Raw genomic sequence first — 24,852 nt, forward strand, 5'->3', positions numbered from 1 at the left:
TTTGTTCAGTGAGAGGCATAAAAAATTAGGAGTAAGTTATGTATCAGGCTGTTGGCCTCAGAGCATGGTTTTGGTTAAAGCTGATTGATTTTGGTGTAGTTTTGTGAGGAGCACTGGAAGGCAAAAACTTGTGAGTGCATCAGCTGTTTTCAACCCAGTGACCTGAGAGTGTTTAAATGAGGAACTTCCTCTGATAAAGAGAAACTTTGAAGTAGTTTTGCATCACTGCAGGTGCTTCCGAATGCTCTGTTGAGTGCAGGGGTTTATTTTGGGGGGTTTCACTTGGGATTTAACCTGCAATAAGCATGTTGGTTTGGCTACATGAGCTTTGCCTGCAGTGTTTCTGTTTCCTTTCTCTGGTCTGCTATTTGCATTTGAATTGCTGCTGCTTTACTGGAGAACTCGACTTCTAGTAACACAGGGGGTGAAGGGATGGTTTGCAGTGTGTGCCAAGGCCAAGCCTCAGTTCTGGAGGCCTCAGCACGTGGGGAAGTGGCTCCTGGACCTCAGGTTCTGCTCTTGAGGTGACCATTGCAAATTTAGGGCTTAAATGGCTTTTGTAAAGTCAGAGCAGCATCCAAAGGCAGGAGAGCAAAAGCACCTGTGTCTGCTCCAAGAACGAGAGCCAGGTGTCCTGTGCACAGTAGAATCATTCTCTTTAATTGTGACAAACAGTACCAGTAAACAAGACAACGTTTCAGTGAGAACGAAGGACAGCGTCAAACAGCACAGCGCAACAATGCCAGAGGAGCTCTGTTGAGATGTCTTTACATACAATAAGCAAGGCCCTGAGTATCACAATAGCTGGAATAAACTTTTTAGGCACTAACTCTTGTTTGGAAAATACACAGTATGCAGGATAACACTTACCTGTTAAGGCTACATCATTTAATCTTCCAAAAACAGGGGTGAATGCTGTTTTATTACCTCCTTTCATGAGTGGAAACCTAATAACTTCCCATCAAAACTGAAAATCCATGAGTGGCTCCCAAAGCAGAGCTACGGATGGATAACAAAATACCTATTCTAGGTCATCCTGCTTGACATGATGTTCTCAGATCTGAGTAAGAGTGGTGTTTGCTTGGCATTCACTGGTGTTACAACCACATAAACTGTATTGAGTGTCAGCTAAACACTGGAGCTGGTGGTCCCTGTGCTGGTGAGGGCCAGTGACAGCTGTTGGTACCAAGCCATGAAGTGTATCTCCAAACTGGAGCTGAAGTAGTTTTTGTCTCAGCAGCAGAAGCCATCTAACAGGAGTCAAAAGAAACAAAAGCTATGTTGGAATTCACAGTTTGCCATGAACAGCAGGGAGCAGCGGGCTGTGGGTGGCTATCAGCACACTCAGAGAGCTCTGCTCGTGCTTCAGGGACGCCTCTGGAATGTCCCCCACGGCGAGCTGAGTCTCAGGAGGGTCGGGCTGCCTATGGACAGGGACGTGAGACACAGCAATGCTTTTGCAGGAGAGGGCCAAAATGGAAATGATGGACAAGCTGGTGCTCTGTGGTGAGGATTTCACTGCTTGCAGGAGCTATCCAACGTCTGTTGTGCCAAAGCATTACGAGAATTTCTCTAACTGGCAAAAGCAATCAGATGGCAGAAACGTCTTTAATTTGCCATAAAATCTTGTCAAAGGTGAAAATTACTTTTGTTTGCTCTTATAAAAATCTGGGGGAGGATATGAGAACAAAACCTTTTATTTAATGCCTCCTTGGGCCCTCTATTCACCTCAGGTTTTAGAATATTTTTACTGTTTTTCTCTATTTAAGAGCTTTTAGTTTAATGCTGGCTGGCATTTTTAATTTTCCTTTTCCCAGGCGGTGACACTGTATTGCATTTTAGTTGATTTGGGTGGGGTTTTTTCCCTGCCCATAAAGATTCGTGGTTTGTGTTAAAACGAAGGTTTTTGTGTCTCTCTCTTATTTTCTATTTCCTTTTTCCCCTCTCCTTGCTGCTTCCCAAGGAATCTCCGTGCCCAGCAGGCACCAGAGGGCACCTTGGTCCCACTTAAGCCAGGGCCACTGTGATCCTGCTGCTCAGGGAGAGGTTTTGGATTGAGCACAGAGCCCTGTGGGACCAGGAGGCTTCAGGTTCTTTCAGAAGCCCTCCACAAATCCATTTCTGGAGTTATTTTTTCACCCTGCTGTGAGTTAGCAGCCACTGGCTCTGCTTGCTGGTCTGTGTTGTAATTAAAGAGCACAGAAGCTCTGTTGAAACCCTAAATCCTGTAATCAATAAATAATGCTGGTGATGTACTCAGTGAATTTTATATAAAAAGACATTCACTTCTATCAAGAATAAGCTCTACCCTCTTATCAGTAAGGAGAGACATTAGGGAGGGATTTTGGAGAGCAGAATTGTTTGCTACCCTGATTCTAAAGTGCAGTAGGTGCTTTTGGGCTCTGTGGAGCAGCGGGAATGCTGCTCCCAGACCTTCTGGGGGCTCTGCAATGTGGGAGCTCAGCCTCTGCAGCGAGCCAGGCTGGCAGCTGAAGGGTTATCATAGGGGTGAGGGGCAAAACAAACAACAGATTGATAGAAGAAGAAGAAACTCTCACAGTGAGGGTGGTCAGACACTGGGACAGGGCCCAGAGGGGCTGTGGGCTCCCATCCCTGGGGATGCTCCAGCCTGGCTGTGGTGCCTGGAGCAGCCAGCTCTGCCTGGCCCTACCCTCAGCAGAGGTGGCTGCCCGAGGTCACTCCTGGCTGGGATTTTCTCTGTATTTGTGTCGTTTATCCCATTAATAGCGTGGGGCTGCCAGAGCAGCGTCAGAAGTTCTGAACAGTTTACTCCAGCTGCAGTGTTTCAACATCCAGCAGAGCTGTGAGGATAAACTGTTCAGAAAGCTGGAGTTAAAAGTAACCAGTGTGTCCTTAGGAATGCCAGAGGCAGTCATGGGGTTCCTGGGGGGTGTGGTGAAGGTAACCCGTAATTTTGCTGTCAACACTTGAACGAGCAGTGGGGCTGTGGTGCCTTTTTGGTCTCTTCTCCAGACTCGGGGTGCTTTGGTTGGGAGCTTTCTGAGGTTAGCACTGGGGCTCTCTGTGCCACAGCTGTCAGCACTGGCCTGTTCTTGCTCCGTGCTTTAATCCTAATGGGATAGATCTGGTCGTTCTCTTCAGGAACTAAGACCTGGACATTCTTTCTCTGCCTGTGTGGGGTGGGTTTGGTATGTCCCACTAAAAGCCCCAGCGGGGTCTTTGTGCAGCACCAGAGCAGGCTAGGGCTCCAGGATGTCCCCAGGGACCATCCTGAGCCACAAGCAGGCTAGGGATGCCAAAAAATGGATGAAGGGAGAGGTCTCTGCCTCCCTTACCTTGTAAAAAAAATGAAAGGATAAGATGAACTAACTTTTAAAGTGCTCAAACCCTCCATTAAATTTGTGTAAAAGCCGTCAGAGTTGCCGTAGGGATCCGTGTGTGGGGCGTGACCTCGGGCTGGGGCTGGGCCGGTTCTCCCTCAGCCAGCCGAGAGCCCCTTTGCTGGGCTGGGAGGGGGGACAGGGCTGCGCCGGCTCCCCGGGGAGGCAGCGGGGAGGAGGCTCGGCGGGGCAGCAGCAGCTCAGGGCCGCAGCGGGAGCTCGGCGGGGCGGCAGCGGGAGCTCGGCGGGGCGGCAGCAGGAGCTCGGCGGGGCGGCAGCAGGAGCTCAGGGCCGCAGCGGGAGCTCGGCGGGGCAGCAGCAGGAGCTCAGGGCCGCAGCGGGAGCTCGGCGGGGCGGCAGCGGGAGCTCAGGGCCGCAGCGGGAGCTCGGCGGGGCGGCAGCGGGAGCTCGGCGGGGCCGCAGCGGGAGCTCGGCGGGGCGGCAGCGGGAGCTCGGCGGGGCGGCAGCGGGAGCTCGGCGGGGCAGCAGCAGCTCAGGGCCGCAGCGGGAGCTCGGCGGGGCAGCAGCAGCTCAGGGCCGCAGCAGGAGCTCGGCGGGGCAGCAGCAGCTCAGGGCCGCTGCAGGAGCTCAGGGCCGCTGCAGGAGCTCAGGGCCGCTGCAGGAACCAGATCTCGTTGTGGCGGTTGGCGGCGGCCGGGTTGGTGTAGCCGGCGATGATGAACGTGTCCCGCAGGCACAGCTCGGGGCTCTCCAGGATGGCTGCCAGCACGTTGATCTCTCTCATGATCGAGTCTTCGTTGGTGATCCCTCGGAAGCTCCTGCAATGGTCACCTCGATAGCGAGTTCAGATCCACTGCGGCTGCAGCCCGCAGCTCCCTGACAGGAGGGTGCAGCCCGGAGGGGGTGGCTCTGCTCCCAGGGAACCGCCACGGGACAAAAGGGGACAGCCCTCAGCTGCACCAGGGGAGGTTTAGGCTGGACGTCAGGAAAAAGCACCTCACAGAAAGAGTGATTGGGCGTTGGAAAGGGCTGCCCAGGGAGGTGGTGGAATCGCCATCCCTGGAGATGTTTGAGGAAAGCCTGGATGTGGCGCTCAGTGCCGTGGTTTAGTTGGCAAGGTGGTGTTAGGTCATAGATTGAATTTGATGATCTCAAAGGTCTTTTCTTTAAAAAAGACCGTGGTTCTTTTTAAACCCACTATTTTTCCAGAGACTAGAAATGCCCTCTGAATTATTTGGTTGTGTTTCACCAGTGGTACTGACCATGACTGATCCCAAACAACTTTTTCATAATATTTTTTGTGCCGTGTTGGAAGCTTTGTTCCTGACTACTGAGCATAACCATAAAAATGTGTGTTTTATCACACATTTACAGATGCATCATTTTACCAAGTAATTGATATAAATGTAGAATATCCTGAGCTGGGAGGGACCCACAAGGATTGTGGAGTCCAGCTCCTGTCCCTGCCCAGACCCCCCAACAGCCCCAGCCTGGGCATCCCTGGCAGCGCTGCCCAAACGCTCCTGGAGCTCTGGCAGCCTCGGGGCCGTGCCCATTCCCTGGGGAGCCTGGGCAGTGCCCAGCACCCTCTGGGGGAAGAGCCTTTCCTGGTATAAATAATTAACCATTATTTCCTGACCATCCCATTCATACAACAGGCAGCTTTTACAACTCCTGAAAATTTAAGTTTTACCGTTTGTTACCTTTTACAAGGTTTAAAAATCGTAACGTGCCCAGATTGAGAACTGCATGCTCTTCCTGTGTTGAGCAGAGTTAAAGCATTTCTCACCTGCTGTAGACAATGGTGGCAGGCCACTCCTCGATGATGATGTCGGAGTCGAAGGGGTGTGGGGGCTCGTCCTGCAGCACCTCGGGCAGGTAATAGGCCACTGTCACCGCCTGTGTCATCGCCGACAGCGCCTCGTTGGTGTGCACGATGGTCACGATGGGGACCGTGATCCCCAGGTACAGCCCTGGGCACACACAGTGGCGTTTGAGAGGATTTAGGAGACACCAAGAGAAGGTTTGCACACGGCGCTGGCCTGCTGAACTCGTACTGAATTGTTTAAATGAGTGCACGGGGTTCGTGAAAGGATTTCGTTGGGAGGGTTTAGGCAGTGGGGGGTGTGCTCCAAGTTGGAAGTACCAGTCCAGCACTGGCACAGGATGCCCAGAGCAGCTGGGGCTGCCCCTGGATCCCTGGAAGTGTCCAAGGCCAGGCTGGACGGGGCTTGGAGAAGCCTGGGGATAGTGGGAGGTGTCCCTGCCATGGCAGGGGTGGAACAGGAGGAGCTTTAAGGTCCCTTCCACACCATCTGTGGTTCCATGATTTCAGTGTGCTTTGCAGTTGGCGTGTGTGTGCAAATGTTTGTGCATGTGTGTGCGAGACAGAGTATATAAATATTTGGGAACAGAACTGTAGGCAAGAGAAGGGGCTGCTTTGTGAATTCATGGAGGATTTGCTGTTGTTAAAAATGCTGCAGTATTTTTTTGCACTGTTGTGTGTTTGGACTGCAGGAGGGGAAGCAGAGATGGCTGACAGGGGGAACTTCGCTTCTGTACAGATTGAAAAACTCCCTTTAGTCCTGGAGCTAAAATTACCTTTAAACCATGTTAAAGTGTTAAAAGATTGGGGAGAGTGGGGAAGGTACCTGAGGAAAGAAAAGCTTTTGTGATCAATGTTTGTATTTTCTTGGAAAGACACTTAAGGGCTGACTCAATTACAGCACAGAGCACTGGGCATGGCAAAACTTTGTAATAACTGGAGGATGAAAAATATGAGAACTGATGTCTGGAAGTGAAAACCAGTTTAAATTGGATTGGACACCAGGTGCACATTTTACAGGCAGCCACAAGCTCTCAAGGACATGGTGGATTTGCCATTATTTTGAGTTAAAACTGGAGTATCTTTGTGGAAAACATGCTTTGACCACAAATTGTCTGTGTCCATTGGGACAGGGACAATTTAATATCTTGAATGAAAGGGAAAGAGGCAGAAAACTCTGGTCCCTTTTGGTATCACACTCTGACAGATGATTTCAGTGCTGCTGTGAACATTAAACCCCTAAAATCCTGTAGCAAATTCCAGATTTACAGCAGAGAGCTTGGAGCAGCCTGGGACAGTGGGAGGTGTCCCAAGGGTGGCACTGGGTGGGATTTAACATCCTTCCAACCCCAACCATTCCATGATTTCTATGATTTTTCTGGAAAGGCTGTGTCGTGGAAAGATATCCCTATAGGGTGGCGTATTTGGGAAAAGCTAATCACAGCACCTCCCTAATTAGGAGGAGCTAGTTCAGAAATACAATTTTCTAACTCTGCTGTAGGACTGAGGTGCCCATTACCTGAGGAGTTCTGCTCACAGATGTACCTCATGAGCTTCATGAACCCCAGGCAGATGCTCTGTTCGTACTGCTTCTCTTTCATCTTTATGCAAGCCCACTTGGCTTTCCCATACTGCCTTTTCTCATAGAGCAGATCTCCCAGCTGCAAACACAGAGAGGACAATTTGGGGGGTTAATTCAATTGTCTGAAACCATCAAGCAAACAAATACAAGTTGAGCACAAGAACTGCATCTTTTTTTCAGCTCTCAGTGACATGATCTTGAAAGAAACATGAATTTTAATCCTTCCTCCTATAAACCAAGGAATACACTGCTGATTTTGGATCAAAACTGACTTCAGCCAATTTCTAGGTAGTTCTCCTTTAAAATAAAGATCTGCCATCTTTTGGGCTGGCACTATTAAACATTTAGTTGCAATTAACACTGAATAACCTTATTTTTTAGCTACAGTAATACTGAGAAATTGCTTTCAAGCTTTTCATTACAACATAAACAGTCAGGAGTCCCAAACTGTTTAGATTAAACACACTCAAATGATGGTATTTATAAATGTGAATTATCTAGATCTATTTAAAAGAAATGTGGCCAAGAAGTCCTCATAGATGGCCAGTAAAGGTTTTCATGGTTTGTTGGCGTAAGGTTAGACATTTGTTTGCACATTTCCTGAGCTGGAAGGAATTTGCTGTACCTTAATTTCGGGGTTTTTTATTAGAGAATAAGATGGATTTGCACATTGCTGTTTTGTTTGATAATGATGATCCCTGATACAGAAGTACATTTTTGGTTTTAAATTCAGATATTCATCTCTTTCAAGTACTCTTTGCTAAGGTTTTATTAAATTGATTGTGTAAAGGGGCAAATGCACCGATTTAATTGAAGGAAATGGGCATTTTATTTCAAATGGCAAAGAGGGGATTTTCTTTAATTATGTCACAAAGGCTGTGATTCCTGGCCATCTTCTGGCTTTCCTGACAGTTTCTACCTTGCAAAAAAGAAAATGACACATGTTCAAGGGATGAGGTGTTTCAGAGGAGAGGGAGTGGCACAGTTACAGTGCTTTGCACTTGATGATCACAATCCTAAGCAGTTAAAAGAACTTTCAGAGGAGCCCCGTGCCTGGGAGCCAGGAAAGCCACCCTGTGTGCAGCCAGGCTGGGAAGGGCAGCAGTACCTTCTCCTTGCGCTGGATCAGGGTGAAGGGGATGCTCTGTCTCTCCTGAGGGTTGTTATTCCTGGTCAGCTGCTGGATGGGCTCTGCCATGTCTGCAACAGAACCACACATTCCCACCTGAGACTTGAGGCTGCAGAAACAACACTGAAATGTGCTTCATTCCTCTGGGCTCTTTGTGGCTGGTTTTGTTTGCTCTCTGCTGGGGGAGGACAAAGCTTTTCCTAGGAGAGCTTACCTGGGTTCTGCCCCGGTGCTGTTAGGAGCAGGTTTTCCTCTCCCATTCCCTGTGCTTGCAGCTTCCCAAGTGTCCATGGAAAGCTTTGGCTGTGCCCCATTTCCTGCCTCTGTGCAGGGGACATTCCCAGTTCCAGCAACTCTTTTGCTGCTGGATTCAGGTGTGTATCCACGTGAAATAAGTTTGGGTTGGCTGCTCTTGTTCACAGGCTCAAGGAAATACTGCAGTGGGAATCGATTTCCAAAGGATGTTTAATGTCTAAAGGTGTGTTTGTAACTGTGGTTGCCCTGACATCAATTCGCGCTGAAGGTCATAAATAAATTCTGCTTAGGAGTTGATCCCTGACAGACAGGCTTGGAAACTGGATAGAAGGTCAGTCTTAGGAATGGAAAGTCTTTCCTCCACAAGAGTTGCTCCCTTGCCTTCTGAAGCTGAAGTGATAAGGTATTTGTGTGCTTAGAGGATTACAGACTCAATTTTACGTGCAGTGTTTGACAGTCTGGATGTGAACTCCTGCCCTGCTGCCTCATGGTGTGTACTGGACATGCAGGAAAAGGATGAGTTTCAGCTCCCAGGGCCCTTTTTCTGGGAGTTTGAAGTGCCTCAGGGTCTCAGTGGACGAGGCAGGAAGATGGGAGAAGAGAGTATTATCCATGTTTGAGAGGAGAATTAAGATGCAGGAGAATTAACTTGGCCGAGGTCACTTAGTAAATCTGTAGCTGAGCTGGGAATCAAACCTCCATCTCCTGGCATCCAGTCCAGGGCTTTAGCCTTAAGACTATTTGGAATAGTAAAGGTCCTTAAACAAAGGGGAGGAAAAAAAATAAAAGGGAGAAAGCTACACTGTAGTTAAGTGTAAACATTTCTTTTTCTTTGAAATATATTGCTGGGAAACGTTTAAAATGTGACTAATAACTGACAGGTAAAATTGATCTCTTTGGAGGCTGAGGGAAAAATAAAAGTAGATTGGAGTTCAGCACTGAATTTTCCAACAATTAGGAAAGCTTTCAGGACTCTAGAAAAGTTAACTCTATTTTTAGATTACTTTATCAATAAGTGGGGGGGGTGGGGGTATGGTTTTTTTCATTCCATGTTAAGGCAGAGGATGGGGATTACAACTGATTAAAGTCCTTTGGGGAGTTTTATCCTCCAGTTTGTGAATCTGTGCTTTGTGTTGTCCCAGTCTGGAGAGCTCCACCTGCACAGGGCCAGGCTGGCAGGCAGCAGAGGGACAAGGACGGTTGTGTTTTCTTAAGTCATGGTTTCAGTGATCCACAGGGATCATCCCAGCCCAGCTCCTGTCCCGGCCCAGACCCCCCCAACAACCCCACCTGGGCATCCCTGGCAGCGCTGCCCAAACGCTCCTGGAGCTCTGGCAGCCTCGGGGCCGTGCCCATTCCCTGGGGAGCCTGGGCAGTGCCAGCACCCTCTGGGGGAAGGACCTGTCCCTAAAATCCATCCCAATCCCCCTGACACAGCTCCAGCTGCTCCCTCGGGTCCTGTGCCTGCTCCCAGGGAGCAGAGGCATGGGGCACGGTCTGCTCCTTGGCACGGGGGGATTCCTCCTTCTGGAAAATGCCCTCCATTGCCTCCCTCCTCCTTCAGCCCTGGACAGGACCTGAAGAAAAATTTTGTATTATTCTGTCTTGGTTTTTGCAACGTGTGCTGAGTGCCACGGAGCAAACCTGTAACACTGTATAGCTAAAGTGTGGTCAAACGCTGCTTTTGACATATTCCTTAGACTTTGTATCCCTCCTAATGGCTCTCAGGCATTCCAATGCCAGGCACTAGATAATTCTGTGGGAAGGGCTCTGGTTTTCTGCTGCCCAGAGCTGTCTTAAGGACCGCTCTGCATCCAGGCATTCACACTGTACTCGGGAGTGTTAAACAGGGACCCCCTGCTCTTCCCTCCCTCCGTGCCCTGGGCATCCCGGAGCTGTCAGGTTCCAGCATTCCAGCCACAACCCCGTGGCTGCTGGAGTGAGTGCTGAAACTCTGGGATGGCACTGGGCACCCAGAGACCCCTCCAGGGGCAGCGAGAGCAAGGCAAGGCAGGGAGCTCTGTGCAGAGCGACCTTACCCTTCTTTTAGCACGTTAATTGTCATTGTTAAAGCATTACAGAGTTCAGATGGACTTCAAGGTGTGGCTGGAAAAGGAGGATGGATACAATTTGCTGTGTTGGAGTATAGAAAGGTTTCTAAGAACAGTGATTTAATACTGGTCATGTCCAGGGCAGTCTAGGCGAGGTGTGGCTCTCCCCAGCTCGGGAAGGTGAGTTCCCTGCACGGCAGAGATGCTGCAGATCTCTGCTCCTCTGGGCAGGACAGGGCAGAGTTAAAGTCTGTGACCGAGCTGAGCTTGTATTGACTCTCGGCTGCTAGTTAGGAGTTCTCTGGCTCATCAGCCTTTCAGAGTCTCCAGTCTTTCTTAAAATTGAAAACAACTAATTTCTGACTAGAATGAGCCTGGGAGCCTCGCTGTCAAAAGCAAATCAATCCTTTACTTGTTTACTCTGTGCCCTTTTTAAATACAGCCCTCTTTCCTCAAAGAACTGACTTTTTGGATGGGTGTAGGGGATATTCTTAGGAAGAATGCCTTTGCAGGTAGTCGGTTAATTAAGTCTGAAAACTCGCACTGGTTGTTTTTAGTATGAATAGGTCCCCCCAGTGCTGCTGCAGCCGCTCCTCTCCATTACGGAAAGCTTTGCATCGCCCTGGGTGAAGCTTTAGCCGCTTCAGAGCCACACTTCGGTGTCTCAGACTCCCAGCGGACTTCGCTGGGTGTTTATTGCTGGGTGTTCATCGCCGTGTCCCGCATCCCCAGCCCTATCCCGGGGCCATCCCGCGCGCCCGTCCCTAATCCTGCATCCCGGCTTGCGCCTTATCCCGGCCTTACCGCGGGGCACGTCCACCTGGTGCCCCCGGCCCACGCTCTGCCAGTAGCTCAGCAGCCGCTCCTGCTCCTCGTCGTCCACGCGTTCGGCCGCCTCCTCCTCCAGGCTGCTGCCGTGGCTGTGGTACGCGGAGTCGGCGCTCTCCTCGGCCAGCCCGTCCAGCCCGTCCAGCTCCTCCAGCGTGATCGCGGCCGGGCCGCCGGGCCCCGCGCCGCCCATGCGGCACCCGCCCGTCTCCATCCCCGCTCCGCGCCGCGCCGCCGCCGCGGGCCTTTATAGCGGCACCGGGGGCGGGGGCACGGGCGGGACCCGCCTCGGCCCGCCCAGCGCCCGGCAGGGATGGACAGAGCCGGGCATGGAGCGATGGATGCCCGGTCATGGCACTGGGGAGTGGGGGGGACCCGCCTCGGCCCGCCCAGCGCCCGGCAGGGATGGACAGAGCCGGGCATGGAGCGATGGATGCCCGGTGAAGGGCAATGCCGGGCAGGGATGGATGGATCCGGGGATGGATGGATCCGGGGATGGACGGATCCGGGGATGGATGCCCGGTCCCGGAGCTCCGTGCCTTCACCCCGTGCTGCAGGGACCGAGCAGTGCAGAACTTACACAAGTTGGTGTTCTGTCTGTTTTCCCATTCATTCCCTCCTTCCCAGCTGTTCTCTTCATCGTGTTTTCCCCACTGCTCTTCATGTCCCGTTAGTTGTTCTTTATTGTGATTTTATTTCACTGCTTTCGAACCACACCTTGAAGACACTTCTTTCATTTTATTCAGTTAGTCTCTGAGGTCTTTCCAAAATATTACGAGTGCAAAACCTCTGGGATATTTTGTTACTGAAGTCCAGCTTTGGAAGTTTTCAGCTGCGTAATCTTGCAGTTGAGACAAGGCTTTGTGTGAGCGAGGGGGATGAGCAGCCCCGTTATGGGGTGGATATGGCAATTAAAGCAGGATCTGGATTTCAATCAGGAGTCTGTGTGGACTCTGTGTAGCTGTCTTTCATTCCAAATTTAACATGAAATGACTGTTGTGGCCCTTTTTGTGCGTGCAGGAATGGGGAATCTCATGGCATTTAGGGTTTGGAATAATAGGAAAACAGTCCTTTCCTGTGCCCTGTTGATGCTCACAGGGAAGGCTGGAGGTTGAGGATGTGACTGTTGTGATGCTTAATCTGCCCCCTCCTTTCTCCCTTTTTCTGGTCAGTCCCTTTCTCCAGGCTCAGCTTTGGCTCCCCAGCCCCAGGGGCTGAGCTTGCTGTGGAAATGACCCCTGAACTGCCTTAGCAGCCTGGATGTGCCGGTCCTGACTGTGCTGCTGACAGGGCAGACTGAAATCCTGCTGTGCCCGGGCAGCACTCCTTGGGGAATGTGCAAACGGAGGCACAGCTGCCGGTGGGAATGTCCTGAGAGGGTTTTTGGGATGCAGCGGCTGCAGGGAGGGAAGCACCGGCCACCGAGGGGGTTTGGCCTCTGGGTTTTGGGCGGCTCTGGAATTCACTGGGAAGGCAAATCCTGGAGCAAGGCTGGATCCCACACTTGTTTAAGTGTCTGGGTGCGTGCTGATCTGATTTCACGGGCAGCTGCCCGCAGAGCAGCACCAAGGGCTCCCTCACAGCAGGGAATTTCTGGCAGCGACCACATTTCCCTCTCAGACCCGGCTGAACCCTCAGCACCTGAAGGGAGGCACAGTGGGAACCCATCCCTGCCCCAGGTAAATCCCACATCACACACTCCAGTGCTGGGGGGAAGGAAATTTCCACTGAATTTTGGCAGCTGGGTTATCAGTACCGAGGGAGGGCATCCTGGCTCTTGGAGATTTCTTCCAGGAACTGGCATTCCTGTTTGAGTCAAGGTGTGGAGGTTCTTTTTCTGCCCATCCTGCATAAATAGTTCATGGAAAACAGTCCTGACTCTTTTGTTCAAGCATTGATTATGTGAATTAATGGTTGCTTAAATGAAATTATTTCTGTTTTAAGTATTAAGCATCTTTGTTGGAGATGAGAGAGAAGAAAAAGAAAAACCAACCAGCAGAAAAATAGTTTAAAATCACAGCTAAATTTCTCTATTTGTGAGAAATGCCACAGAATACTAACTATGAGAAAGAATCTGGGAGGAGTTTAAAATCCTGTTTTAAAATTCCATCTGTACAAATTACTCTGTGTGTATTTAATTTGTCTTTGATTTCTGACGAGTTTAGTAATTACTGCATTTGATAGAGTGCTGAAGATGTGATGGTCTGTGTCTGGATAGATAAGAGGAACTTGTTGTTACTGCAGGTGGAAAAAGCTGATTTTTGTTTTATTTGTTGTTTTTTTTTCCCTCAAACGTGCTTTTTTTGTGTATGACTGCTGACTGATAAACAGCCACTCTTGAGATAACACAGTTTTGGTAGGGCTGTGCTCTTGGTGCTCTCCTGGCAGGTTCTATTTCTCAATATAACACAAAAACTAGTGTTCAGCCTTAAAAAATTCAGATTCAACCCATCCTCAGTGTGATGCTCCTTTCTGTCTGACAGTCACGTACTGAGTGGCAGGTTGATGTGGCAAAGCCACTTCTTTCTCAAGTAAAAAGTAAAATTGTTCTTGGTGAAATTAGTTGAAAAGTAAAATCTGTAGGTCTTGTTTTATAAGCTTTAGGAAATGAAAAATGCTGTAGCAGGAGAAAACTCAGCTGTTAGAAAAGGACAAAGTGTTGGATTTTTTGGATGGATCCCAGCTTCCAGGGAAGAACAGTGGATTTTCAGTGTGTCTCATGTCCCTGGAAGACTGGGAAGAGTCAGAATGAGTTAATAGAAACTTAAACCAAAACTTTTGGTGCCAAGATCATTACTGTGCTGATCAGTTTTGGGTTTGGAGAGCGACAATATCAGCTAAAATCCACCCTACCCTGCTGGGTCCCTGCCGCTTTCCTCTCTTTACTGGCCAGGTGAGAAAATGTCAGGAGGAAACTTACACAAAATGCACTTTTCTCCCTGGTTTAGAGTTTGTTTGTCAGGACTCTGAAGTTTTGCAAGAGAAAAACTAAAACTCAGTGCCAGTCAGAGCTCCAAAGCCTCCCCAGCTGGCAGACACTAAACGTGGTTTGTTCCTGGGACTTGCTTCTGGAAGTTACTTCTGGGAATATTGGTTACTGCATGGACACTCCTCAAGGTACCACACTTGGGGAGCCCAAACACTTGGGGAGCCCAAACCTTCCTGGCTTCAGTGTGATGCCTGAAGTGGCCACCTAAAAACAGAGACTGGACAGGAGTAAGGGAATAAGGCAGGGATTTATCTGAAAGGCCTTCAAAGGTACCCCTGGGCAGCCAGAGGCCACTGCCCAGATGGACCCCAAGGTGGACGGCAGGGCACGAGTTCTTCACACTTTTATAGGTTGGGTTCATTTGCACAGCAGGGTTCATTCTCCAATTAAAGCTTCAGTTAATGATGTAATTTCCCCGAGCTTGCCCCCCTGTAGAGGCTTTTGGTTTATACTTTTGGGCCTAGGACGGTCTGGGTGTCCTTGGAGAGCAGGCCCGGAGAGGCTTTGTTCTGTGTGCCTGGCACAGAGAGCAGCAGTGAACAGGGTACAAGGAACTGCAGAGTCACACACCAGGCACTGCGGGATCTGAGAAACAGGAAAGTTAAAACCTAATCAAGTTCTGGAACAAAGCAGGGAATGCTCTGGATCATCCCCTGACCTTCCTTGGAGCAGTGAAGGCTCCAGCTGCGTTCACACCTCCCTGCAGGATCTCTGCCCTAGGACAGCCTGGTCACATCCCTGCTGTGGATCCTTGGGATGGAAACCCCTCCTGAGCCCGATCTCCAGCAGAGCCCCGTAGGCAGAGTCTCCTTTTGCCCTGCACTGCCTTTTTTTGCTCTCTTCCTTGAAAATTTGAGGATGTGGAGCAGAGGGTGGGAGCATGAGGTGCATGGCCACGGCACAGATCTGGGTTTGGCCTGCAGCTGTTGGTTATTCCCTGCTCCTGCTTTGGGGGATCCCCTTAGGACAGACCAGTGTGTTGGACTGTGGTGGGACCTCACTGGCACTACCTGGGCTCATTTCCTTCTCACCAGCTCAGCCCCAGCACGTTGGGAAGGGATCCCTGGCAGTGTCCAAGGCCAGGCTGGACATTGGGGCTGGGAGCAGCCTGGCACAGAGGGAGGTGTCCCTGCCATGGCAGGGGTGGCGCTGGGTGGGATTTAAGGTCCCTTTTCAACCCAAACCAGTCTGGGATTCCATATTGGGCACTGAAAATACGGAGCCAGGGGGCTGAGGAGAGCAGGGGAAGGGTAGAGGAAGGTGCAGCTCTTTCAGCTCGGTGTGACTCCGTAAAAGCCAGTCAGGACTGCCAGGGGAGGCTGGGAGCACTGTGGGGCTCCTGTGGAGGGGATGCACCTTTGGAGTCCTTGTTTGTGGAGGTCCTGTCTGCTTGGCAGCTGGTTTCTGCCACCCCTCCTTCTCCACTGCGAAAGAAAAGCCTCACTAACAGTTATTTATGGGTGTTTTTCTTTGCCGAAGAACCCCTGCAAATCTGCACTAAAATAATTAGGTCAGGGCGTTAGTTTAGAGCCTGTAGAGCCCTGTATTTTGTTGTGCCGACAGAAAACAGATTAGGAGCAGTTTTTAGTGAGGTGTAGCTGGCACAGGACCAGCTTTTTGCCCCATACACAAGTCCTCAGCTCCTGTCAGAACTCCAAAAACTGGTTCTAAGCTCATCGTGGGTACAGGCTCCAAGAACTCATTGTGCTTTGCTGCGGGAGATACCTCAGAACAGAGAAAGTCTTTGTGTTCTCAGCAAGTTCAGTGCAGGATGGGATAACTCTGCCAGTCCTCTTTTGTCTGCTCCTGTAAATCTGTCAGCCCTGAACTCCAGCTAGTGAGCTGGAGAAAGCCACGAGCACTCCTAAGCAATTAATTGGAATTAATTCTATAGCTGTGTTTGGGTAACGTGACACTGCGATGTTTTGGAAAGGCTGAGGGGACTTTTCCAGAAGTATTATCTTTTTAATTAAAAATGAAGCTATGGAGGCAAGATAAATGCAATCAGTGAGCAGTGGGGGGTCTGATTCTCTCCTAAGTAGGTTGTGTTTACTGTTCCCTGTTAGTTCTGAAGCTCCAGGTGACTGGATCCTGCTGTCTTTCATAACAGTGCTGGGTTTGTTTGGCAGAAGGTGATTAAATCAGACAGGGGTGTACATTGAGCAAACAGGGACAATATCATTTTCTTGTATGTTAGAAACTGGGTCAAGGGATGAAACAGAAAAGCACATGTAACGGAGATTTCTTAAAAAAAAAAAGAAGCTCTGCAAGTATAGGAAATAATAAACCAGTGCTGAAATATTAGATTTTGTGGCCCGTACTTTTTAATGAAAACATTAATTTCTTTTCTAGAGGAACATTTATGGAAATACTGACTCCATTTCCACTACTTGAGACATAGTTTAAGCTTCATCTTCAGCACTTCAGGTGTCCTCATGTCCAACTGTTTGGGGTTTGATGGGAGGGTAATGAGCTATTCCAGTGGTATCCATACAAATAAAAAGCACTGAGTTCTTCCTCCATGGTCAGCATTTTGATGTATTTTGTAAATCCCTTTTCCTGTAGCTGGCACCGACATCTCTGTCTCTGTCCTTTTAAGGGGACTTGTCAGGTACAGCCCGGATTGAAGACCAAAGAACAGTAACAAACTGTGATAGAACACAAAGTTCTGAATTTTAAACCCTTAAAACAAAACTACATCTTGGATTTTGTTCTCACTAATATGAGAAATGAATTCCTTGTGCATTCAGCCTTCCCGGTGGCTTGGTGAATGGTTTTGACTGTATTTTGAGAAAACAACATTTGATATCTTCATTTTCTCCCCCCCTTTCCTCCAGAAATTCCTGGCACTGTTGTAGCCTTCAGTTGGTGTTTGCTTGTTGGTGATGTTAGAGGTGTTGGTGGTTTATTTCGCTTAATTAATCCATGAGCCTTAATTAGAAGGAATGCCTGGGGCTGGAGTGTCCTGCCTTGCTTTTCCCGGGAGCTGTGGGATGCCGTGACCCAGCTTCCCGGGGGATAAAGGAGACCTGGGCAGGGCTGGGAAAGGCCTTGGAGCCCTTTGGATGTTCAGTGCCCACAGCTGGGCTGACTCCAGGTGCCCCAGGGGACACAGAGCGGGCAGGCAGGGGCTGCCCCAGGCCTGGGCCCACCCCACGGCCCAGAGCAAAGTCATGGAATGGTTTGGGTTGGAAGAGACCCTAAATCCCACCCAGCCCCACTCCTGCCATGGCAGGGACACCTCCCACTGTGCCAGGCTGCTCCCAGCCCCAATGTCCAGCCTGGCCTTGGGCACTGCCAGGGATCCAGGGGCAGCCCCAGCTGCTCTGGGCACCCTGTGCCAGGGCCTGCCCACCCTCCCAAGGAAGAGGAGGAACCCAAAATGCACCAAAGCCCTCAGAATCCTGGCTCCATTTCTGTGCTTTCCCTTTATCTGCTGTAAGCTGCTTATCCCGCTGGCTCCGGTCTGCTGGTTTGGAGTGACCCGTGGGCATGGATGGGCAGGGTGGAAATTCCCCAGCACATCTCCCCCAGTTCAGCTGGGGCTGTCACAAATTTTCCTTCACCCTTCCAAATTTCTCCTGGCTTTTTTTTTTTTTTTTTTTTTTGATTCTTTGGGGGATTAATGCTGCTGTCATTGATAATGGCAATTATTCCCACTCCATTCCTTAGGATTTTGGATTAGATTTAGATTAGATATTGGGAAGGAATTCCTCCCTGGGAAAGTGGGGAGGGGCTGGCACAGGGTGCCCAGAGCAGCTGTGGCTGCCCCTGGATCCCTGGCAGTGCCCAAGGCCAGGCTGGACAATGGGGCTGGGAGCAGCCTGGGCCAGTGGGAGGTGTCCCTGCCATGGCAGGGCTGGGATGGGATGGGCTTTGAGGTCATTTCCAACTCAAACCATTCCATTCTGTGATTCTGTTTTCATTTTAATGCCACACAGGTTCTGCACACAGACTAAGAAGGTAAAAGAAGACCTATAAATAAATTATATTAGGAACAAAATTATAAAGTAATCTATAGCAACAATCAAAGCAAGCAGACAGAAGTTCAACTAAGCTGCCCCTGCAGTGCCTGAGCACGAGCAGCACGTGCTTGTTAAGGATATTTGTGCATCCTCACAGGATCTGGGAACCCAGCACAGGAGCAGTGCCTGGAGAGCACAAGTGGAATGCTGTTACTTAGGGATAAACTCAGGTTGCATTTTACACGTGGCTTTCTTTACCTGCCAGGACATTTTCTCCCCTCCAGCTCCACTGGGATCAGTGTTTGAAGCCTGACTTAGGCCTGGCTTTATTGGTTTAGTTGGATGCTTTTTAGGGGGCTGAAGAGACACTAAAGGCATTAAGCATTTGTTACACTCCAGCCCTCTCAGGGCAGGGCAGCTGTGCTGCTGCTGGAGCGCCTGGAAAACTTGGGAAACGTGGTGTGCATGGAAGCAGCAATGGGGAATTGCCTCAGCCTTTGGAGCAGCCTGTTCTTGTGCACTGGGATGATTTTGGGGCCCTTGGCCAAGGGGGCCAACAGGTTGTAAACAGTGTTTGTAGGACAAATCTGATTACTGCAATTATGGCAGAGTTAGCGCTCAGGCCAAACTAAGTCTGTGGAAAAATCCTGACCACCTAAGGCTGGGAAACAAAGAGGAAAAACAGGATTAAGATGCATTAGTGCAGGTTATTGTCCTTGCTGCACCGAGGTGGAAAGCAGGTACATGTGATGTTTGAAAACAGGCTGTGTTTTGGGGTGGATTCTGAAGGAAATGGGACACGCTGCTGTGCCTGTGCCCGTTCCTCTCTGCTCGTGTGTCCCAGCTCCCATGCCTTCCACACACAGATTTTGGACATTCTGGCCAGTCTTTCACCCAATTCAGTCTTCTCAGAGGTGAATCCAGGTGTTCTGGGATCAAAATGCCGTTGGAGTGCGAGCAGTGAGAGCGGAGCTGCAGCCCCAGTTCCGTGCCTGGGTGTCCATCCCGTTCCGCTCCCTCTCTGCTCAGTCAGCCCCTGTTCCAGTCCACACCCCAGGGCTGTTTCCCCTTCTCGGTTCCTGGATGGATACAGGGCTGTCCTGGGGGCAGCAGGCTGTTGGTCTGTAGAAAGGGGGGACACAAATCCTTAGGGAACCATGTTCATGGAATCTCCTGAGTGGGAGATCAGAGTCCAATTCCTGACCTTGCACAGGACACCCCAACAATCCCACCCTGTTCCCGAGAGCCTTGTCCAAGTGCTCTGGCAGGAATTTTGAGAGTTAACCTAAAAACATCCTGACTATGGCGAACCTTCCACTGAGGCAGAGCCCCAGGTACGGTAACAAAGCACTCAGAATTCAGCACAGCTCACTCGGAAAAATTCTGTGTTCAAATGAAGTCAATGAGCTGCTCATGTTCTGTTGTGTAGGATCTGTAAAAATAAAATTATTTCAAGGGGCTCAACCCCCCCCCACCCCAACCTGTGCTGGGTTTTGGTTGCAGGTGCTGGAAGCGTTTGCTGGGCGCCTGATTAAGGTGGGAGTGTTATCCAGGAGGGATATTCCCAGCCTGACCAAGTACCAGATCATCCTGGCAAGGGATCAGTACAGGAAGAATCCCTCTGCACAACATGCAGTAAGTTCTTTATTTATTTCATGCTATTAAAGTAGGGAATAAATAGAAATAATCCATCGTTACAACATTTCCTGAGACATTTTAAGCAGATTTCTCTTCCTAGCCGTGGAATAAAATATCATAGAATCACGGCACGGTTTGGGAAGGAAGGGATCTTAAAGATCATCTATGGAACCTCTAAAATATTCCTAATTGTTCCATGTTTCTGGATGCCAGTATAGGAAGGTCAAGGAAAAGATCAGGAGCTCCATTTCCAAAGTGAAGTTGTTGTGAGAATGTACATTGTAATTACTGACAGCCAAGTTTTCATTTTCCCCTCAAAGCTGTATTCCTGCTCCTATATTTTGGTAAATCCTCATGGAATGGTCAGATTTTGTAAACTTAAAGAAAACTGCCTTAAAAAAGACTGTGTGCCTCAAAAAGAGCAGTGGGAAATCTCCTTCACTGTAAGCAAGGCAACTTTCCTGACTTAATTTCATAGCCTGGGTGGATGTGCTGGGAATCCCTTGTTTTCCCAAATGCTGATGGTTCAGCTGTCTGAGTTGGAGGGTTGATGAGCTCATTTTGGGAGGCAGTACAGGTATTTTGGAGAGTATTTTTGGAGGTGGAAGAGGATCACCTTCGCTGAGCATTGTGGAGTCTGTCCCCTGAGGGCTCTCATGGACAAACTGCTCCCTGGGCATCACTCTGGGCTTTGCTCTGCTCCTCAGGTGTCACTCTGGTTCTGGTCAGGAATTGCAGTGGCATTCCTGCTCCTCAGCCACTTCCTAACTCAGTCTGAGTCTGCTTTTCTCCCACAGGGAATCCATCAAGGCATCATTGAAGGAGACTTTGCCCTCTGTATCAGTCTGTACCACGGGTACGAGCTGCTGCTGCAGATGGGAATCCGCTCCTTATTCATCTACCTGTGGGGAATCATGGATGGATCCAAAGGTGAAATGTCCTCGGGAACATCCCTCCTTTCAGCTCCACTCTTCTCAGTTCCCTCACTGTATGGGTGGTTTGGCACAAAACAGCTTAGGGAAAGAGGGGATGCAGATGGAATTGGTGTTTTGTTCCCCTTCTGTTAAAGACAGAGTCTGTTTGGGAAAGCAAATGAAATCCTGAGGTGTTCCAACTCTCTCCAAAGGGTTATCCCGCACCAAGACTGAGCTGGGGCGCAACGAGGACTTCATGGAGCTCTACCAGCAGCTTCGGGACGTGTTCTCAGCCACTGCTGTGGCTCCTGAGAATGGAAGTGTGTGCAAGAGCACAGCAGGTCAGGATTCCCCTCTCAGGGACAGAATATTCCTGGTTGAAGTCCTGCTGCACTGGCTGCTGCTCTTTATTCCAGACTGGCTTCCCAATACTCTCTCTCCCCTCCCTCTCTCTCTTCCCTCGGTGGTTTTAGCTGCTTTCAATCAAGTTTTCTATGTTTGAAGTTTTTTATTTGCTTTCAAGTGAAGGTTAAAATACGACCGTGTCACTGTAAGTCTTTTCCAGTGTGACTCTAACAAAAGTAGCACTTTCTCAAGAACTGGGTTTAACAAATGAGCTTCTGTCAGCAGTTTATTGTTCTGTTTAGAACTAGTATCAGGAATTGGGTCTGACTCGGATAATTGCAGTGGGAGGGAACGAAGTTCACTAAACCTTCCTGCTCATTGCAGGTTTATTTACATCCTTTGTTGCTTTATTTCCTTTCCAGTGTTGGAAAAGAAAAAGGAATTTGTCTACAGTCATCCAAAACTAAAGAAATTGGAGGAAATCGTGATAGAACACTTCAAATCCTGGAAAAGGGGATGTTCTGGTGAGTACCAACAAGTCAAGAGAAAACCTGGGGATGGAAACAAGGAATATCCTCCTGACTGATTTCCAGTCTTGTGCTGCTTTATTGCTTTGATTGTTTGTGTATCTTCCCCTCTAGAAGAACTTAAAATTTCTATAAAATAAAACTTGCTGTAAATTCTCATTATTCATTTGATATAAACTGCTCTAACAGCTGAGTAAAACAGGGATAGGCAGCTCATTCCTGGGGCTACTACGTTTCCTGCTGGTCCTGTCCCAGTTTGTCCTGGCAGCCTCCCCTCAGGGCCCTGCTGCCAGTCCCTTCTGCAGTTACATGAGCACATTTAAGGACCTTAAGGATAAAAGTTCTGATATCTGGCCTGAGGATAAGAATTAAAAACTCTTGAGGCATCAGTTTGAAGTTCAAACCCTCTGGTTACATTCACCTGTCTCTCATTGTTTTTCATCTTTATGGAGAGATGTCATTCAGATCTCTTTGGGTTTGGGATGTTTCAGCTTCTTGATTCCAGCTTTGGGAATGATTACATGAGTAATAATAACATTTGTTTTGTAGCTTGTTCACTTTTTTCTTGCCTGTTTGGATCTTTGTGCTCTGTGACGTTCTGATAATTTCTGACCTGCCCTTCCCTCTTCTTTTTGTATTTTCTTTTCTCTCTTGAATGCACTGTTCTCAGCAAACCCTTGAAAAGACTGATGCTTTCTAGTAGGCAACTTTAAGGTTTCCCAGTTCTGTGTTTGCAGCTACAGGATATGTCCCAATGCATTTAATGCAATTAACTCCTTTTTCCCCCCTTCCCATTCAGTTCTCTCTGTCTCCCAGCCTCCCTCCCTCCCTCTTTTTGCCTCCACTTGAAAAACCCTACATTGGAGATGGAGAAGGAGGGAATTCATGCCCGAAGTCCTCAGCCATATCAGAAGTACCACCAGCCCTTTCTCCTCCATTTATTGCCCAGAGCAGCTGTGGCTGCCCCTGGATCCCTGGCAGTGCCCAAGGCCAGGCTGGACATTGGGGCTGGGAGCAGCCTGGGACAGTGGGAGGTGTCCCTGCCATGGCAGGGCTGGCACTGGGTGGGATTTAAGGTCCCTTTAGCCCAACCCAAACCATTCTGGATTGTGTGATTGTGGTTCTGCTGTCCTGAGGGTCCTAAACTGGAGAAATGGAGACAACGGTGTCTTGAACTTCATTCCAAAACAGTTCCCATCCAACCCCAGCTTTTCAAAGTGACTTTAGTAAGGGCACCTGAGACACAAGACATTCTCACCATGGTTGGTGTAAATCCTCCAAAACTGGAGATGCTTTGATTCCAAAGAGGAATTTTGCAAGGAGATGGATCTTGGAGCATTTTCTGCCCGTGTTCTCTTCCCGTTAATGAGACAAGAGCTGTGAACGTGTAACTTGTGGGGTGCCCCATCCTTTTTTATTGGTAATTCTATTAAAACCTGACATTTTCAAATCCAGCAGATGAAGGCAAGAGTGAAAGTGGGGACACGAGGGTGATGATCTTCTCCTCGTTCCGGGACAGCGTGCAGGAAATCGCCGAGATGCTGGCCCGGCTCAGCCCGGCTGTGCGGGCCATGACCTTCGTGGGACACTCCTCGGGGAAGAGCACCAAAGGCTTCACCCAGAAGGAGCAGCTGGAGGTGAGGAAAGAGGGCACTTGGAGCAGGAATTAGTGATGAAGAGCATCAATGTTGCGTAAAGAACTCCAGGAGCGTTGACTGTGTGGCAGTGGCTGAACTTCAAGTGTCGTTAGGAAATCCCTGTGGAGTGCAGAGGCTTCCAGAGTATCCAAAATTGTACCCACTGAACAAAATATAGAAATAATTTATCGATTCATATTATATTAACAGCTGCTACATTTAGATGGCAAAAATCTGGGGAAATATGCAAATACATGCTAGGGAAATTTTATATTTCTTGTAGGTCAGAAAGATGAGATCTATTAAATTTTGATCTAGAGAAGTTAAAAAAAAAAAGATAACCCCAATGCAAAGTTGGGAAATGAGTTTTAGAAGAATGCCATGGTTGGAGTCAGAATAAGGTGTGCTTTTTTCCCTTTATTTTAGAATCCAACAGTTGAAATGCTGATATTGGCCACACTGGTGTTTGATCACAGGGGCAGCAGCTGGGAAATTCAAAAAGAGTTATTTTCGAATACAATTATTCGAAAATATAATTAGAATCTATTTAGAATATTAATATAACATATATTAATTAATATATTAATATAATACATATAGAATATATTTTAGAATAGTTGTTGTTGTAGTTGTTGTTTTAGTTGTCATTTTAGTTGTTGTTTTAGACTCAGTTTTCCTGGCGGAGCTGGGAAATCCCATTTCCATCGTCCCCGCAGGTGGTGAGGCGTTTCCGGGAGGGAGGCTACAACACCCTGGTGTCCACCTGCGTGGGCGAGGAGGGGCTGGACATCGGCGAGGTCGATCTCATCGTGTGCTTCGACGCCCAGCGCAGCCCCGTGCGCCTGGTGCAGCGCATGGGCCGCACCGGCCGCCGGCGCCACGGCCGCATCGTGGTCATCCTGGCCCAGGGCCGCGAGGAGAGGGTGAGTGGGGGCATGGGCAGGGGGTCAGGGATAGCCTGGCCCACAGGGGTCATCCCAGCTCCTGGCCCTGCCCAGACCCCCCAACAGCCCCACCCTGGGCATCCCTGGCAGCGCTGTCCAAACGCTCCTGGAGCTCTGGCAGCCTCGGGGCCGTGCCCATTCCCTGGGGAGCCTGGGCAGTGCCCAGCACCCTCTGGGGAAGAGCCTTTCCCTGATCTCAGCCTGAGCCTGCCTGGCACAGCTCCAGCTGCTCCCTGGGTGCTGTCCCTGTCCCAGGAGCAGAGATTGGAGCTGTCCCTTGGGACAAAGCTGCAGCCCCCAGTGAGTCTCCGTTCAGCCTCCTCCTTCACTCTGTCACAGGAAACTCCAGCACAGAATCCTGGAATGACTGGGGTTGGAGGGACCTTAAATCCCATCCCATCCCCTGCCATGGCAGGGACACCTCCCACTGTCCCAGGCTGCTCCCAGCCCCAATGTCCAGCCTGGCCTTGGGCACTGCCAAGGATCCAGGGGCAGCCCCAGCTGCTCTGGCAATTCCAGCCCAGCCCCTCCCCACCCTCCCAGCCAGCAATTCCCAATTCCCAATCTCCCATCCAGCCCTGCCCTCTGGCACTGGGAAGCCATTCCCTGGCTCCTGTCCCTCCAGGCCTTGTCCTCAGTCCCTCTCCAGCTCTCCTGGAGCCCCTTTAGGCCCTGCAAGGGGCTCGGAGCTCTCCCTGGAGAGAGTTCACCTTTTCCTCTCCGGGTGAGCATTCCCGGCTCTCCCAACCTCCCGTGTCACCAAATGAAACTCGGAGCATCCAGGGGTTTTCCGAGGGTGCAGAGGAAGGTGTGGGGTGGGGGCTGGAGCTGGGAGGGGACACTGGTGGTGCTGCTGGTGACGCTGGGTGTTCAGACTGGTACTTACTGGGCTGGTGACGA

At 49.7% G+C, this 24,852-nt stretch overlaps 2 protein-coding genes across 5 annotated transcripts in view; one reads left to right on the forward strand and one right to left on the reverse strand.

The window, feature by feature from the left end:
- The window catches only part of FANCM (FA complementation group M), a 55,084-nt gene that overhangs the window by 3,728 nt on the left and 26,504 nt on the right, over positions 1-24,852 (forward strand). For 2 of the 4 annotated variants that reach the window (XM_032111527.1, XM_032111524.1), the window contains exons 5-10: positions 19,451-19,582; positions 20,383-20,515; positions 20,712-20,840; positions 21,267-21,368; positions 22,827-23,008; positions 23,725-23,931. In XM_032111527.1, coding sequence (XP_031967418.1) covers positions 19,451-19,582; positions 20,383-20,515; positions 20,712-20,840; positions 21,267-21,368; positions 22,827-23,008; positions 23,725-23,931 — 885 coding nt within the window. Of the gene's footprint in view, positions 1-11,164; positions 11,578-19,450; positions 19,583-20,382; positions 20,516-20,711; positions 20,841-21,266; positions 21,369-22,826; positions 23,009-23,724; positions 23,932-24,852 lie in introns of those variants that run through there. The other 2 variants (XM_032111526.1, XM_032111525.1) reach the window with 2 other exon arrangements.
- Positions 633-11,223, reverse strand: LOC116445190 (heme-binding protein 2-like). The gene is made up of 5 exons (XM_032111528.1): positions 10,970-11,223; positions 7,839-7,930; positions 6,668-6,809; positions 5,113-5,296; positions 633-4,141 (listed from the first exon to the last, which is right to left on the reverse strand). Exons 1-5 carry the CDS (start codon positions 11,205-11,207, stop codon positions 3,970-3,972), a joined length of 828 nt encoding a protein of 275 aa, XP_031967419.1. The 5' UTR covers positions 11,208-11,223; the 3' UTR covers positions 633-3,969.

This window comes from Corvus moneduloides, chromosome 6, assembly GCF_009650955.1.
Source record: "Corvus moneduloides isolate bCorMon1 chromosome 6, bCorMon1.pri, whole genome shotgun sequence".
Classification (NCBI taxonomy): domain Eukaryota; kingdom Metazoa; phylum Chordata; class Aves; order Passeriformes; family Corvidae; genus Corvus; species Corvus moneduloides.